The sequence below is a fragment of the Anomalospiza imberbis genome, chromosome 5 (genome assembly GCF_031753505.1).
Source record: "Anomalospiza imberbis isolate Cuckoo-Finch-1a 21T00152 chromosome 5, ASM3175350v1, whole genome shotgun sequence".
In the NCBI taxonomy this organism is placed as follows: domain Eukaryota; kingdom Metazoa; phylum Chordata; class Aves; order Passeriformes; family Viduidae; genus Anomalospiza; species Anomalospiza imberbis.
Genome location: NC_089685.1, coordinates 12,370,942 through 12,388,151, shown reverse-complemented (window position 1 = coordinate 12,388,151; position 17,210 = coordinate 12,370,942). Strand labels below are relative to the sequence as shown.

Here is a 17,210-nt window from a genome sequence, read left to right as displayed (position 1 = left end):
TGATGAACTCAACCACTTTTAGATAAATGAAAAAATGCTACACAGAAGATCTGTCAATTTAATCCTTCCTCTTCAGTTTGAGAATACCAATTTTCTGACGTATATGAATACATAATCCATTGGAGAGAAGGAGATTCAGAGTTTCCTTCTCTATGGAAGAACTCCTCCCAGGCAGACACAAGCTGCTGAGTGCAAGGATGTAGAATGAAATTGAACTTTCAGGCTGCTTTGACTCTGTAGCAACTACTCATTTAGATGATTCTTAATTGAAGAAGACAATGACAGAATTTCAAAGTAAATATGATTTAAATAGAAGATAATTGTTCAACACCCATTGCTTTTCACTCTTTGTTTTGCTATGACTTCTATAAATTTTAGGGAATAAAAATTAATTCCTTAGGGTCAAGCTGCAAAGCAGTATAGAAACTATTTTCAGGGAAAGTGAAAATAGTGATCCCACACTTTTAGCACCCTCCTCTTCACATAATCCATAAATACTGGCTGCTGTTCTGCTCTCTAATAATATTAGTATTAGGTCTTAATAGGAATATTTTCATTTTCTTTGTAGGCAAAAAAGAAGAAATCTGGATTATTGACGACTTCATTATTGATGGAAATAACCTGAAGAATCCTATTATCCTTTTGGATACCTTTGACTTCGGTCCTAAAGAGGACAACTGGTTTTTCTATCCTGGTGGAAACATTGGGCTTTATTGCCCATATTCATCTAAAAGAGCTCCGTAAGATTCTCTCAGCAATACAACAGAAAGAAGTGACTTTGTAAAGTGAGTCTAAAGCACTCCTCTCCTTGATTTTCAGGGAAGAAGATTCAGCTATGGTATTTGTTTCAAATGAAGTTGGAGAGCACTCCATTACCACAAGAGACCTGAGTGTGAATGAAAATACTATCATCCAATTTGAGGTACTTGGCCTCAGAAAGTTATTTTGCCTTTTGCTTCATGTTCTTCCATATTCTGCTCTGGTGTATTTGCCCAGCTGTTTTGTTGCCAAATTGAGAAACCTGTCTAATTTCCCCTCTAATTGATTTGACATTAGTCTCCCTCATGTGAATATATCATGATGCTTTTAATACACAGATAAGGGAAAATTCTGCCTCAAAGTCTTCTACTTTCTTGCCTAAATAACTACTATGTCTATGCCTATATACTTGCACTGATAGCATTAAAATCCATGTCCTATGCATTGGAGAGTCACACCTGGCAGGCAAGAAGACAAGCAAAATATAGTGAGAGTCCAAATTGCCACTTCACAGCCTGCTCAAGGTAAGAGTGCAGCATTCCTACAAGCTGACCAGTGGAGAGCTACAACTTCATCTGTGACAGTAGAAAATAATTTTCCCTACCTGCTGGCTTAACTGCACTGTTGTACTTTCTCAGTGACAAGCTTCTCCTTTCCTTTCGCTTCTGCTCACATTGTAGCTGCCCTAGATGAAGCTGGTTTTTGGCTATTGTGGCCTGAAGTCATCCCATTTTAGGGAGTTAAAGAAAGTTCATGAATAAGGAGCATATTTTTGTGTTTCATACAGTCAGTGGAAACAGGTACCCCAGTGACAACACAAGAGTCTAAACTAAACTGTTTCTGACTTATCCTAGATTCTAAACTGTGATTGCCTGGGGCAGCTATTGATGGGAGTAACCAGTTAGTATTTATTAGTTTAGAGAGGTCATGATACTGTCATTATGAAACTAGAAAAGAATCTGGCATGTAAATTGCCATGCCACAGTTACCAGTCTGCTTTTAACTACAATGTGGCATGTTGTTGCATTAATATGAGCTACATAATAATCACCAAATGATAGGAGTTTATAAAAATTACTAAAATGATACTGAGGGTTTTCCAAGAAAATTAGGTTTAGCTGTGTACGCATGAACTCTTCAATTTGTCATGCAACTAATTCATAAATTATTGAATGTAAGCCATTTCCTCCTTTAAAATATAGATTACAGTCTGTAGAACAAAAATGTTTGAGGGGACTTTTAAGATATTCAGAAGACTCGATAGCATTAACTCATAAAATCCACGTTTACTTCCATATGTGGTAAGAACATCATTTTCAGCTCACGTTTTTGAGAAGATTAGTGTAAATGAAGGAGTTATGCATAATGCAATAGTTTCTCTCTGTGTCCCAAGAGTCAAAACCTATATTGGGTCAGGCATCATTCTAAGCTTCCAGATGAGTAGACAGCCCTTCTAGTCAAATGTAGGTTGATGTGACTCATGTGCATTGAAGAGTGATGAAGGAAATTTGATGTAGGATACACTTTCAACATTCTTGCACAGTTCTAAGCATTACCTTGTTTTAGAAACAAATAGATTTTCTTAACAGAACAGCATGCTACAAAGGCACTTTTTTTTTTTTTTTGCTACAAAGATATACAAAAATATTAAAATGTTACATAGTTTTAATACAGGCTTTGTATTTCACCAGCAATTGGTTTTATCTGTTGCGTGATAAGTACAGTGCATCTTATTTTATATGACAGTCATTCTGTAAAGAACTAATTTGTCTTCTTTTAAAAAAGCAATTTGAAATTATAAGAATACCTAAATATCAGTGTAACAGGAAAACAGATTAATTTGCACTGGTTGTCACAGATTCTGTATTAAACAGTCTGTATTTTCTCAGGAGTAGAACTGGTTTTCATGTTTTGCCTTCTCTACTGTTCTTTATATCAGGAATCTTGTGAGCACACTCTGAGAAGTCTGACACTGCCAAACTAAGACATTGAATCTAAATCCAGTCCAGCTATGATGCTCTAGGGCTTTGCCATTATACATGAACAAATAGGTAGTGAGTGTGAAAGCTGAACATAATGAGGTGATAAGTTTTTTTTTGTAACATAAAAGAGGATCATAGTGCAGCTCAGCAATTAACAGCTCAGCATTAACAAAAAGTTAATGTTTGCAGTTTCTGTTTTAATATTTCTGCTTTTAATAATGCACATTTTCTTGATGCTGTGATTACTTCAGTACCTGCCAGAGGACTGCAAGAGCTAGTGCATTTACTCCAGCAATGTTAACAGCTCTCCTTTGGAATCTGCCCAATTAGTTTCACAGTTTTCTCTAGGTAGAATTTGCTGGGGATTTCTTATCACATTCATTTTATCATAACCCATAGTGTGATATACTCAGGGACAGGAGAGCAATGTGCAAAATTTCCCGTTCATGTGCATGTCCTGAGTGCATCATCCCTGTTGTTTTAAATGGGTTCCAAATCACCATTTTCCTGGACTAAACAAATACCATACCAAATGGGGGAGACTGACTAAGGTGAAGAATGATTGGGAGTCCCACAGTCTGCCCTGTGTCACCTTCTGTGTTTGATGCCTTGGCCCCCAGATCAATATTGGCTGCACCACTGACAGCTCCTCTGCTGACCCAGTGAAGTTGGAGTTCTCACGAGACCTGGGGGCCACCTGGCACCTGCTGCTCCCCTTGTGCTACAGCAGCAGCAGCCACCTCAGCTCCCTCTGCTCCACTGAGCATCACCCAAGTAGCACTTACTACGCTGGCACTACTCAGGGCTGGAGGAGGGAAGTCATTCACTTTGGAAAACTGCACCTCTGTGGGTAAGTGTCCGGCTCCTGTTCCCACACAGCTGCTTCTTGTTTTGCTTTTATTTCTGGTTTTCACCCAGCACAAGGGTGGTGCATAAGATCTGCAGCACTAGAGCAGACCAAATGATCAATTTTTCTCTGCTTTTTGCCCTGAATGTTAGCTAGTGTTCAGGTGACTCCCCAAATCATATTGTGCCTAATACTGATGTAGAATAACCACAGGCAATTTCCTATTACCTATATATTTAGTTAGTGATAATTTAAGGGAAGCGAGTTGCTTGTTGAAATTAATGTAAAACTGGCTGTTCTTATTGTGCTCTGAGTGTTCTTTGCAGAATTGAATCAGCCATTTGAATTCACTGATTATGTTCTTGCATGAAATTTGAGCTTCGTAAGAAAATGCAGTAAAATGTGAGATAGAATAAGCTTGATTCCACTTCAATATGAAGAAATGGTCTGATCTAAATACTCAGTCAATCAGATTGGATGATAACACAGCATAGAAAAACAATATGTGCTAGCAGGCATAGTAGTATGTAACTTTTCAAAGTAAAAACACTACTCTTTACTTTTTCAGGAATAACTGTCATCTAGCATCAACTCACTTTATGTAAAAGCTCATACCATTAATGATTAATCTGTAGCATGTATGAATGAAAATGAGCTGTGCAACTATGAGACTTTATGAGTCTATGCAGCTATGAGACTGAGTATTTATGAAACTACTACAGTCAATGGGTCCTTCACTAAATAAATGACCCCATATGTGCCTCTGAAAGTATGAAAAGACCTATATAAAAATAAGAAATAAGTTTGGAAAGACTGATTGTTTAATAATTTAAGGAACTGTTTAAATTTTAAACTTGAGTTTTCTGGTTTATGACAGTTAACATTTCAAGCATGGAATAGGTAACCCTCTGTTTCAGCATCTCGCTTGTACTTCCTGGTTTTGTGCAAAAGAATTATTTTACCCTTTAGCCAACCATCAGTGCATCCCTCCAAATAAAAATTTTGACTGTGCAGACTCCTAGCTCATTTAAATCTTCCAGGATTTTTATTTAGTCCTCTGTTCCTGAGTGCTTCTATCCTGTTTTTCTACCTTCCTTCCTATTCCTTCCCCAGCATACCAGGCCAGGAGCCCATTGCTGACAGCCAGCCAAGCCCAGCAGTGCAGAATAGTTTACATTCAGCGCATTAAATAACTGGGGCAGAGGGCTGAAGGGGGATTTCTCCACCAGAATGCACTGGAAAAACAAGAAAAAAATCCAAACCTTTCTCCTTGTGTAATTCTAAAAAAATCCCCTAGCCTTTTCATCCCCTGAGTGCCAAGTGATTGTATTTTAACTGAGGATGAAGACATTTTAAGTTATTTCCACTACATATGTAATTTTAGAAATTAATATATGTTCTCAGCAGACAGCTGTAGGTAATAATTAGTATTCCATTTATGTCCTGAAAGAAAAGTCCAGGGCCTGTTGAGCCAGAGAAGAAACCCCAAATAAGCAGCGGTTCACTCTCTGCTCCAGACACAAGTCATGCTTCACCCTTGCCAGGAGTGACCCTGAGAGGAGAGGCTGGAAGAAGGAACTGTCTCATGAAGAAAATCCAGCCTGCGGGGCAGAGGTCTGCTCTCAAGAGCAGCTTACAACACCTCCAGCCTCCCACTTCTGTCCTTCCCCTTAGGGCACATTAAAGTCGATGAATTTGACTTCCAGTAGAACTCTGGTTCTTGGGCATCTTTCTTGTGACATTTAGTAGTGTCCCCACCCATCATTTATTGGTTGTCACCTAAATCCCCTCATAAAAATTTCTTTTTAGCAAATCAAGGAAAAGAATTTGTCAGCTACAATTACCTACGGAATTGATTTGCCTGCTGAATTTAGATATCTTTAACAAGACACATTAAACACGCAAGGCAATTAAGTGCTTCTCCCTTCTCAATCTTCTGGTTTCCTTCCTCCCTTAAAACATTTTCTCAACTGGGAATAAAATTAGTCTCTCAAGTATTTTCCTCATCTCAATTTGTTTTCCCTCCTTCCCCAGTTGGTTCCTTTTCGTATGCAGCATTGATGCAAGTAGCACTTAGGAGATGAATTAAAAATGACAGGACAGCACCCAAAGGAGAATATAGTTTAAATTAACAACTTGCAATATCAGCCTGGTTTAAGATTAAGCTGCCTGAAAGCAAGCTGAATACCTGGTGACATGACAGATCATGTTTTCTTTCTGGGTAATTGAGGGTGAGATCCTACCACTCCACCCCTACAGGTGGTCTCCCTGGGGGCACAATGGAAGCATGAATTAGAACCTCACTCTCCAGAAGAGGGTGAAATTGGCCAGGTCTGACCCACACACTGTACACTGAAGCAGAAGGGAATCCACCAGACCACGGCCATTCATCTTCCCCATGAATGATGGAGTTAAGTGTAGCTGGATTTTAAATTTTGAAAATCATGTCTGTCATTCAGTTTTGAGATTACAGTTAATGAATAGTGTTATTTTTATTTCTGTCAGTACTTGGGTTGAACATCAACATAAAGATGCATGAGGTACTGAAGGAATCAGATCTAGCAGTCAGTTTCTAGAATTAATCTATTTATCAAGCCAGGTCCAACAGAAAGAATAATATATATGTACATATGATGGTATGTGCATGGAATACAAAGAAAAGATGGAACTATTCTTTAAAATAAGTACACTTCATGCCATTTTCAGGTTGGCGAGGTTCAGGTGGTACCAAGGATTTTACCCTGCTGGATCCCAGCCTGTGACTTGGGCCATTGACAACGTGTACATTGGCCCCCAGTGTGAGGAGATGTGCAACGGGCATGGCAGCTGCATCAACGGCACCAAGTGCATCTGCGACCCCGGCTACTCGGGGCCAACCTGCAAAATAAGCACCAAGAACTCTGACTTCCTTAAGGATGACTTTGAAGGTATCTCTTTTGGGAGGGGGCATCTGAATACTGCCTGTCCTTCTTAGTGCAACCCAGGGTTCAAGGGATTAAACAGCAAAGCCTTCCTGACCCCTGCATGCTTCTGATTAGATTTTATGCCATGGGAGTATTCCCACGAACCCAGTAGTTCAGATGCCATTTGCAAGTGTGGTTTGTGAATGCCTGATGCACTGTTAATGCTGGATTACAAAATCTTCACTGAAACAGAACTTCCTGAAACTCTACGTGTAGAAAATAATCTTGGAAGCAAATTATGTTTTGATGGTAGTTTGACTTTAGCACAGACAGCATTTGCAAGTGAGGCAAACAGCAGAGGACTTTAAGGTCGTGTCATTTCTCACTACAAGGGAAATCTGGCTCTCCCTACTACAGCAAACATGGTTTCAGAGTGGAACAAGCGTCTCAGTTGTAGGAGCCCACACTCAGCAGCCACAGCAGACCCCAAGAGAGGGAAGGCAGGAGGGAACTCAAAGCCTCACGCGTGCCTGGGCACACAGAGCATCCATGCACACAACTCTAAAACCCCTTTGAGGCTTCCCCTGCTAGCAAGCACGGCAAGAGGAGCATGTTTTCATAAAGCAGTACCTGTGAACCAAACTCATCCCTTCACAGATGCTACTGCTCATTTTCAATTTTGAAATTGTTTGTATGCTACCACTTGGAACCCAAAGTTTCTTTATAGACCCAAGTATTTTGTTGTAACCTTAAGATAAATGATGAAAGGTGGAAAACCTTGTGAATAACTGGAAACAAAGATCCCAGATCTCATACTTCTGGGTTTATTTTGTTTTGATTTTTGTGTATTCAGCTTTCTAGAATACATGGCATTGGAACCACTGAATACTTCTCAGTCAGCGTGTGATTTTTAATTTATCTCTCTTCCTCTGCAAGTAGCACTCTTGCAGCAGGAGCACTTCAGAGTAAATCATAAATATGTATTCACTGTGTATTCAGGTCAGCTGGAGTCGGATAGATTCCTCCTTGTGAGTGGTGGAAAGCCATCAAGGAAATGTGGTATCATGTCTGGAGGAAACAACCTTTTCTTTAACGAAGACGGTTTACGTATGCTGATGACTCGAGACCTAGATTTGTCACAAGCCAGGTAACACCCTTTCAAAAGTTCTTTCTGGATTTCATTGAGGAAACACCATACTGAAGAACAATACATATGTGATATTTCTCTAGAAAAAGCAAGCTGACATATTCTGTGGTCCTCACACCAGCAAATGCTCCATTTTAACCACTGTCACCATGATAAATTAAATTTAAATTGAAGTTTAATTGCATTAACCATTTAAATGTTGCTTTTTTCATTTAAAAAAGAATTCCGGAAACTGATGCCACACCTTCAGTAGTTCATGCAAGCTTTTGTTTCCTAAATCATTAACATAAGAAATGCTCTGCTCTTCTTACAGAGTGGTATATTATGAGCCATTGCTGAAACAGGAGTATCTGCTGAAAGTATAACTCTTACATTTGTCATCTCATAATTCTTTCATTTCTGAAGCTTGTTTTTTTCTTATTGTGCACATTTGTTTCCAATAATTCACTGAGAAATTCCCATCAAGCTGTCACCAGCTATTGAAAACCAAATACTTTAGTGTATTTACAGTTTATGTTGTGTCTTTACAGCCTGCAGAGGAGACATGTGATAAGTGAGACATGCTAAGCAAGCCACATTAAAAAAATTATATTAAAAAATTAAAAATATGAATTAAACTCCATCCCAATTGTGAGCATGCTAAAAAATAGGCATTGTTTTCTAATTTATTCTGTACTTTAGCTGATATTTTTGTATTATTACTTTGGAGAGATTGCATTTTCTCCAAGGCTTTTTTCACTGCTCTCTTATAAGCACCCTACTCCTTTCTGATGTTCTGTGGGAAACATTTTAACAGGCATTTTATCTACTTTTTACCTGTTAGCATTGGTATTGAAGCTTTAAATAATGGTCTCATTGTAAAGACTCATGGTCAGTAGAAAGGCCTAATATCTAACTAGTTTAGTTTTTAGATCAGCACTTAGCTAAACCTCATTGGTGTGTAATATTAAGGACCCCTAATTTGTAAGATTCCTCACAGCAAACTTTTTTCAGAGCTTGATAAAAACAAGTCCCAATACTCAGCAGTAATTTGATTCCTAGACAACTCTGAAATTAGAAGATTGTTTAACAAAACACTTTGCTTTTCCATTTCAAAATAGGCAGAGACTTTGCAAAATATCTTTGGGATAAGAAGAGAGTTATTTAATTTTTTTATCTGTTAGACATTGCTACCTATATTTGGGTGGGTTATTACTACATTAGTAAAATCTGAAATGTAAGAACAGCAATGCAAGGAAATCAGATGCAACAGAGACAGGGTCACCTGGGTTTATTTCCTTTGAATTATGTGGCAAAAGTTGGAGTAAATCTGAGGAGGCAGAAAGGCTTGCCAGCAGTGAAGCAAATCCATTACATTTGATATGTTGATCCATGAGGGTACCCAGTGCTCCTTTACAGCACAAGCAATATGTTATGTCTGGGACATGGAGGTGGATATAATCTATTGCAAAAGCAGTTCTATCAAGTGGCAAGAGAAACTGAGTCGCAGTGAGGACTAGAATTAATTGACTTGTAAGTCTGGCATTTTATTGGAGCTTTGTCTGCCCAGCACCTCTGCAGCCTCCACTCCCAGCAGATCTACCTGCAGATCAAACCAGAACAAGATTTTTGATATAAAACTTCTTTTGCGCCATTTCATTTAACCATGAGCCAGGCAGCACTAATGCAGCAATAATTAGAACAGAAAAAACACTCTAAAGCTGTGCAAAAGCTGTGCAAACATGAATTAATACGTGTAATATCCCTGCAAGTCCAATAAGTAAATATCATTACAGCACGGTTCCCTCCACTCCAAGAGCACGGTGGAGCTATTTATGAGCATCAGCTGACGGGAAGGATTTCGCAGTTTGATACAAGTCTATTGTGCAGCTTTGGAGAAGCCAATTAACTGGGGGATGAAAGCACTGGTGTCCCTGGGTGGCTTGGGCTGGCTTCAGGGAAGCCGGCACATTTAAACGGTGTAATTTAGACAAATTTCCCAGGCTGACAAAATGGACAAAATGATCCCTGAAAGTGAAATGTGCTTTGTTCTCCCGTCCAGATTTTCTCTGGTTTATGCCAATGGAAAACTGGGATGCTTATTTTGAATTTAAGCATTTCAGCAAATTCGTAGCAAATTATGATCTACTTAGAGCACAGTTGCTTTTCTGCCACTAAAATCTGTACTCATGGGATACAGGGATAAAAATTTCACCCAGGATTATGTTTCTGATACTTGCAACACCATCTGCTATGCAGACAAAAGCTGAAAACATAAATGACCAGCTTTGTTCAGCCTCTTATGCCTGGCAAACTACCACATAGGCAAAATGAATTTTTGTCATACCACCTGTCTGTCTAGTTATATTCTAGAAGATTTGGAAAGGAAATCATAAGATCTCCTAAAGATGGCTCTTACAGCTAGAAAACACAGGGCTAGTCAAGAGACAAACTCCAAGGCTCTCTGGTTCGCTGTGTAGGATGTTGTAGAAAATAGATCTTTCTGGTAAGTGGAAAGATTTTTCCTGTTAGATTTGTGCAGTTCTTCATGAGACTGGGATGTGGCAAGGGGGTACCCGACCCCAGGAGCCAGCCTGTGCTGCTGCAGTATTCACTCAACGGGGGCCTCACGTGGAGCCTTCTCCAGGAGTTCCTCTTCAGTAACTCCAGCAACGTGGGACGATACATTGCCCTGGAAATTCCCTTGAAGGCCCGTTCGAGCTCCACTCGGCTTCGCTGGTGGCAACCATCCGAGAATGGGCATTTCTACAGTCCCTGGGTGATCGACCAGGTGAGGAATTCTTGCAGATGTTTCTTCTTTTAACACAATCTTAGACTGGATTCAGTCTTAATGTTTCCCTTTTTTTGGCATGTATCATTTCACTGAGACATGAAAAAATGCTTATTAAAAAGATATTTAGAGCACAATTACTGTTTGATGAACTCATGGTTTCATTGCACCATTTCAATGTAGGGTACTGATTGCCCATTTTGATTCTAGGAAAGTCTTTTACACGTGTGTAGAGCCTCGGGTTCACATTGCAGGAGGCCTTACCACACAAAATGGAAGTCTGATTTCAAACTTCAAAAACCTTCATTTAAAATGTATCCAAATATGTCATTGGCTTGGTATAATGTAATAGAAAAAGACTATACAAAATATCAATCTTGTGAATATCAATGCCTATTTTATGAAAATAAAATTTCAGATTTAGGATTTTCTGCTATAAAGATTATTATATTACTTTGTATGACTTGGTATAAATCACAAATGATTTATCTCTAAAATGATTATGCTCTAAGTAGTGTCATTGAGTTGTCCAAGTACAGTTTGCTTTAATATTTATTACTTTTTTTTTAAGAAATTAGTTTAGATTGTTAGGAGAAACCTAACCAGTCATTTTATGTTGTGGTTACAAAATTTTACTTCCCATCCCTCTGTTTAGAAATTAAAAAATATTAATTGTTTCAATATCTTCATTGAATGTAGTTATATTTTTTCAGAACAATCAGAAACTGAATTCAGAATAACAAATGAAAAATAATTCTAGCTTGCTTGCTGTTGAATAGTACAATGATAATGTTTTATAGTCAATGACAAAACAGAGGCTACTTCCCCACTTCTATCAGCAGACACAATCTGATAGCAGTGCCCCAGATAACAGAAGAGCAGAACAATCACTAGGAAAGTGCAATCACTTTGTTTCTGCTAACACTTTTTTTGTGAGCAGTTTTACTTCATTGAGATTGGAGGTCACCTCCCTGAATTTTAGATTTGAACAGCTGAGCCAATCTCTTTTCTTTACAGGAAAGAGATTCTGCTCTTTCTCATGGACTAAATTCTCTACTAAGTAATGTTGTCAGTTTTGGACCAGCAGAATAAATGCACATAGTCTGGTACATCTCAGGTTGCTATGTCACTTGTATGTTTGTGAAGACTTCTAGACATTTTTCCTTGTCAATAACAATCTCTTTCCTAATGTTTCAGATTGTTATTGGAGGAAATATCTCTGGCAATACAGTATTGGAAGATGATTTCACCACCCTGGAGAGTAGAAAGTGGCTGCTCCACCCTGGTGGAACGAAGATGCCAGTCTGTGGCTCTGCTGGGGATGCTCTGGTGTTCATTGAGAAAGCCAGCACCCGCTATGTTGTCACCACTGACATCGTTGTCAATGAAGACTCTTTCTTGCAAATAGATTTTGCAGCTTCCTGCTCTGTCACAGATTCCTGTTATGGTAATGACTTCTAAGTAATCCCTGCGATACCTCTTCCTCCACTGCAGAGGAAAGTTCAGTTGTTTTCTGGTTACATTATTCATCATAACAAGAACTGAGAAACAAAAGAAAGCTGCATGTTTCTGTTAGAAATTGTATCATCTTTTTTAATCCAGGTGTCTGAAGCCTAAAATAAACTGAGGTAAATTATTCCCTGTGAGCATCTAAGTTGCAGTTCAATCCACCTCAGAAAAAGATGAACAGCTGCCTTACTCAAATCCATTTAGTAGATATTGTCCACTGCTTGGGGTGGTGGTGTAATAATAAGCAGCTGGATTTTCAGCATATGTTTCTTGCTTTGTGGTTTTGCATTTTCAGTGTAGTCTCAGTTCTGATCTCACTTGTACCCATATACCAAAGAAATCATTTATATCAACACAAATCTGACACTTGCTAAGGCAGCATCAATGGCAAACATTTATATTGTCCATATGAAATAATAAATATGTATAGACCTATATGTTTCCATGTATGAATGTGTGCATACATATTATGCACATGTTCATATATCTATTTATGTATACATAATGATGCAATTTTTAATTACTTAGGTTTCTTTTTTCATATTATGTATATTGAGTACAGAGTCAGCTTTTATATATGTATATATATATGTATATATGTATATACACATATATACATACATGTATAAATGAATAAAAACATGCTCTGTACTCAATACACATCATATGGAAATTAAAAATTGGTTCGTTATGTGAATTTTAAGGCACACAAGAAATAGCTTTTTCTTAAAAACAAGATTTTTAATGCTTGCTTTACAGATCTTCTTAGAGTAGTGTTTTGAGGTATCGATGTTTTTAATGAGGACAAGAATACAATACATTGCATCATGTGGTATGTGTTAATTTACTGGGCTGCTGACTTTTTCTCTACAATTCTGTATAAAAACAGAAAAAGATTTTACATGAAGTCGCAGATTTATCTTCTCTGATTTTGCTAATCTGAAGCTACTCACATGCTTAAAAATTTTTCTTTCTTTTGTTATTAAGAATACTGCGTTATCCTGAGATCATCTCTGCTAAGTTTAGAAGCATTTTGGTGGCTGAGCCATATACTGGCAAAAAAACAGATCCTTATTTTGTTGGGGGGGGATTTGTTTGTTTCTCTGTCTACAACCCTTATCTTTATCTTAACTTTATCTTAAATTAGGCAGGACACTACCTAATCATGCTTCCAGTCATGATGAGAAAAGCATTTCTTTTGGTGAGGGAAATTTAACACGAAAAACTCACTTACCCTTGTTTGCATCTCCTTGTCCTTGTATTCCGACAGCACTCTCTTCTGTGCTGAAACATCAAGTAGGACTGTTTGGGTCATTAAGGGTCATTCTCTCAGCATGAGGGTAGAAGAAATGGGTCCGTTAGTAATCAAAAGAAGATCACAGATTTATCACCCCTATCACTGCAACCACACTCCATGTTTTACGCAGCCAGCTCAGCCAGAATACCTGGCAGCTGGAACATTTACTTCAAGTACCAGTTCTGCACCTATTATTATTTACATTTTCATGGCTGCATGAAAGTTTGACTTGAAGTACGTAGTGAGCTTGACTAACCTTTCATTTTCGTAATAAAAGCTTATAAGCCATAAACATCAAAACAATGAAATTGCTGATTTTCGCTGAGAAATGAATACATTAGTTTAATGTGGCTAGACTGTGTTTGAATGGAAACAAGCTCACTGACTAACAAACTCAAATTAAAATTGTGCTGAATAATTAAATGAGCTGGTCTGCAGGAAGGGTGGAAGGCTGACTAAGCCATCTTGTGACAGAGCCAAAAGTTTGAATTTGAGTGTTGCTCTGCTTTACACAGCAATCACATCCAGCTGAATCTTACTCTTCAAGCCTGAAAAACAAAGTTTTGTGATCATGGTGCTGTCACATAATTTTCTTGCATGCTGCAGCTACAGACATTGTCTTGACTTAATCCTGGTAACATAATGTTGGCTCTGTCTTTTCATCTGTGGTCCCTTGAGTTAGGTGGCAGATGCAGAGATGTGCTGCAGACTCCACCTGAGCTATACCTGCTCAGCAACATGTAACACACCCTCCCACACTGCCACCAAAGGAGGTAGCTTTGTGCTTCTAACACAAGGGTTTGAAACGTTCTGTGTGGTTATTTTGTCAGTTCAGGCTTGTGATACTGTCTGGGGCTTGCCCTTTATTATAGGCCTATGGATATAGGTCTCTAAATTAAGTAACTAACCACTTTTCCACCCCTAGCTATTGAACTGGAATATTCAGTGGACCTTGGGCTGACCTGGCACCCAATTTTGAAAGACTGTCTTCCCACTAATGTGGAATGCAACAAGTACCATCTCCAGAGGATTCTCATTTCAGACACTTTCAACAAGTGGACCCGGGTTACTTTGCCTCTGCCTCCCTATACTAGGTAACTCCCTCTGGTTTTCTGCAGAATAAAACTAAAAGCATAACTAGGCATTTATAATGTCATGATACATTATGGAGTTAAAGCAACTGTGCCTTGTCCTTTTTGTTTGGTCCATGTAAATAGCAACGAATAAGTATAAGTAAATGAAGCTCTCTCCTACAGAAATTGCAAACACAGGTAGCAAGGGCATCAGGCTCACAGCACTATTTGACTCCACAGCTTTGCTCCTCCTGCTGAGCCTTATCTCCTCACCTAGACAGGCTGAGCTAACTGCTGGCTTTGAAGTATCAAAGCACAGGTAGAGCCTTGAGATGGTTGTCATGAAAGACACCACCAGAGGCACATACAAGTTTGGAAACAGAGGCCTTTATTTTTTAGCAATTGTATGGAAGCGCCTATGCAGTTGCTACATGTTTTGACATTAGTAGTGAAAAAGTCTATGTTCTGTTGCTAATCATTTGGGGCATCTGGACTCTTCTCTACCTTCGGTGCTGTTACATCAAGTAATAGCAGTTTTTTTAGGACTTCTTCCCAGCATTATTTTCCTGCGCTTCCTCTTTTGTGCGGCTTTACTACATATCGTCTGTAAAAATCCATTACCCTGTCAGTTCTTGTATAAGGACTGTAAATTTGTGTTCAGAGTAGTCTTTCTGGGGTTGAATGGGATGAATCAGGGCTGGGATTGATGTTCCAATTGAATTGAATTTGGACCTGAAAGGACGCTACCACCTGAGATAAACTCAGGTTTATAAATAACTGTGATTTTAAGACTGAAGAGTTTCTTGAGCAGTATATGTCACAAGAAGACTGATGCCCTACTGAGGCAAAAATTGCACTTCTGTCCAATCCCATAATTGTATTTTTTGGCACAAGTAATACCATTTCCCAAAGTTATTAAAACAGGCATTCCATGAGAGAGGTTATTACAACCTTATAAGCAAGAGAGACATTGAGCTTTAGGATAAGAACAGTGCAGCTAATAGGCCTTTTAGTCTAGATGCAATATAATTTTTATGCTGCTTTATTATTTCAAGCTGTGTAATAGTGGGTGTGTGCCTCCAGTTGTTTATGCCTGTATGTTTTAGGCACATGCAGGCTGTGTAGTCAGTAGCTTGGCCTGCTGCTCACCACCCATGTCTGTGCAGCCTCTTAGGGCTCCTGCACTCCAGAGTGCTACCTCACTGCTGGTCTCGAGTGGGCAATGGACATTTACTTTTAACTTGGAGCTGATTTTAAAAGGCAAATGCAAATACAAAGCTTCCCACAGGAGCATCAGCTCCATGAATTATTAGTGATGTTCCTAGCCAAAGCAGGCAGTATAAGATATAGGTGCTTGTCTTTATTCTGAAAGGACTTCCTCACAATTTTTATGTGTATTTTTAAAATGCTGCTTGGTGAACAGCTGAGCTGAGCTCAGAGCAGTAGATTTCTCTTTGGATAAACAAGTTATTTATTCAGCTCATGCAGCATTTTCATAAAGAAATAATTCATGGGAGAATAATGACCTTAACATATAAGGTCCATTTTTACACTGAATAGTTTTTGGGGATTTTGCTGGGGGTCTTTTAAGTTGGTTTTGGTTTTTTGGGTTTTGGTTTGTGGGTTTTTTTTTTTTTTTTTTTTTTTGGTTGTTTTTATAACAATTGTGATTTCTCTTTGAGAGTCAAAAGAAAACAGACTACAAAAAGTTCAATGCTGCCATCTAGTGCTGTACTGCAAAACAGAGATTAGCTTGAATTCATAGTTACAGAAATTAATCTACTCACAGCTCTTGACTTACAGTCTGCACCTGCATGAGCTGAATAACTATTTGGTGCCCCCTGACTATTTTGGATAGATTTTCATAATCTATCTTGGGAGCTGAGACACTTAATTCACATACTGGGAATTAAGCCCATTTTAATCAACAAAATTAATATCATTTACTGAGTAGAGCCAGAATCACACTACAGATAATTTCTAAACATTTCCAGCCAAGCCCTGGGTGGAGGGGAGGGAAGAAACTGCAAAGCCAGGGTCATGCTGCAAGCCCTGCATGGGCCTTCTCAGTTGTCCCCAAACCCACTCCCTAGAACTGCTCTTAACCTAAGAGTGACTGGGAGAATTCATAGAGAAAAAGTCAGGTAAATTTGTTGACTTGGGCTTATTGACTGGGTCAGGATGAAACTTAGAGGGTTTGGATAATCTGGGTTGATCCAGCCCCTAGCTGTCCCTCAGGTTTGTATCTGTGCTGGGACATGGTTATGACTGGCCTGAGCTTCCAACTGTATCACCTTCTTCCTACCCTCCTCTCCACTGCACCAACTATGGCCCGCTTGCTTTGCTTTCATCAGTGATCCATTTCCTACCTTCCACACTCTCAGCTTGATACCAAGCACCCATGCTTTTTTCTGTTCTCAAAATCTAGACAGCCTTTTCTTGGAGGGATGTTGTCATTGTCAGAAATCAGCTCTGGGTCATGCTGGTAGCAAACAAATCTTCCAAGAGCAGTCTAGCCTCAAGACTAACATTTCCTTTCAATCAAAATAAAGATTACCTTAGCTAGAAAATACAGAATTCTGTTTTTCTCTCTCTCCCAAGGTCTCAAGCAACTCGTTTCCGCTGGCACCAGCCTGCTCCTTTTGACAAGCAGCAAACGTGGGCAATCGATAACGTCTACATTGGGGATGGTTGCATAGACATGTGCAGTGGCCACGGGAAGTGTACACAAGACAACTGTGTGTAAGTGCCATCTGTTCCCTGTCCTGCCCAGGGCTGTAGCATTTCACTTCCCCTCTGTGATGAATTTGCAGGGAAAACTGTGATACAATTCTACAAAGGAAGGTGGATTTTGCTGTTAAAACTGAGAAGGGCACTGGGTCTACTTGGAATAGAAGTAAAAAGTGGAAGGGGAACTGCAGGG

General features: G+C 39.0%; 1 protein-coding gene across 1 annotated transcript in view; it reads left to right on the top strand.

Moving 5' to 3' along the window:
- The window catches only part of RELN (reelin), a 275,790-nt gene that overhangs the window by 232,182 nt on the left and 26,398 nt on the right, over positions 1–17,210 (top strand). Inside the window, exons 39-47 of the mRNA XM_068189636.1 lie at positions 569–740; positions 820–922; positions 3,362–3,591; positions 6,295–6,515; positions 7,491–7,638; positions 10,150–10,408; positions 11,606–11,855; positions 14,140–14,308; positions 16,889–17,029. Of these exons, the coding sequence (XP_068045737.1) occupies positions 569–740; positions 820–922; positions 3,362–3,591; positions 6,295–6,515; positions 7,491–7,638; positions 10,150–10,408; positions 11,606–11,855; positions 14,140–14,308; positions 16,889–17,029 (1,693 nt within the window). The remainder of the gene's footprint in view (positions 1–568; positions 741–819; positions 923–3,361; positions 3,592–6,294; positions 6,516–7,490; positions 7,639–10,149; positions 10,409–11,605; positions 11,856–14,139; positions 14,309–16,888; positions 17,030–17,210) is intronic.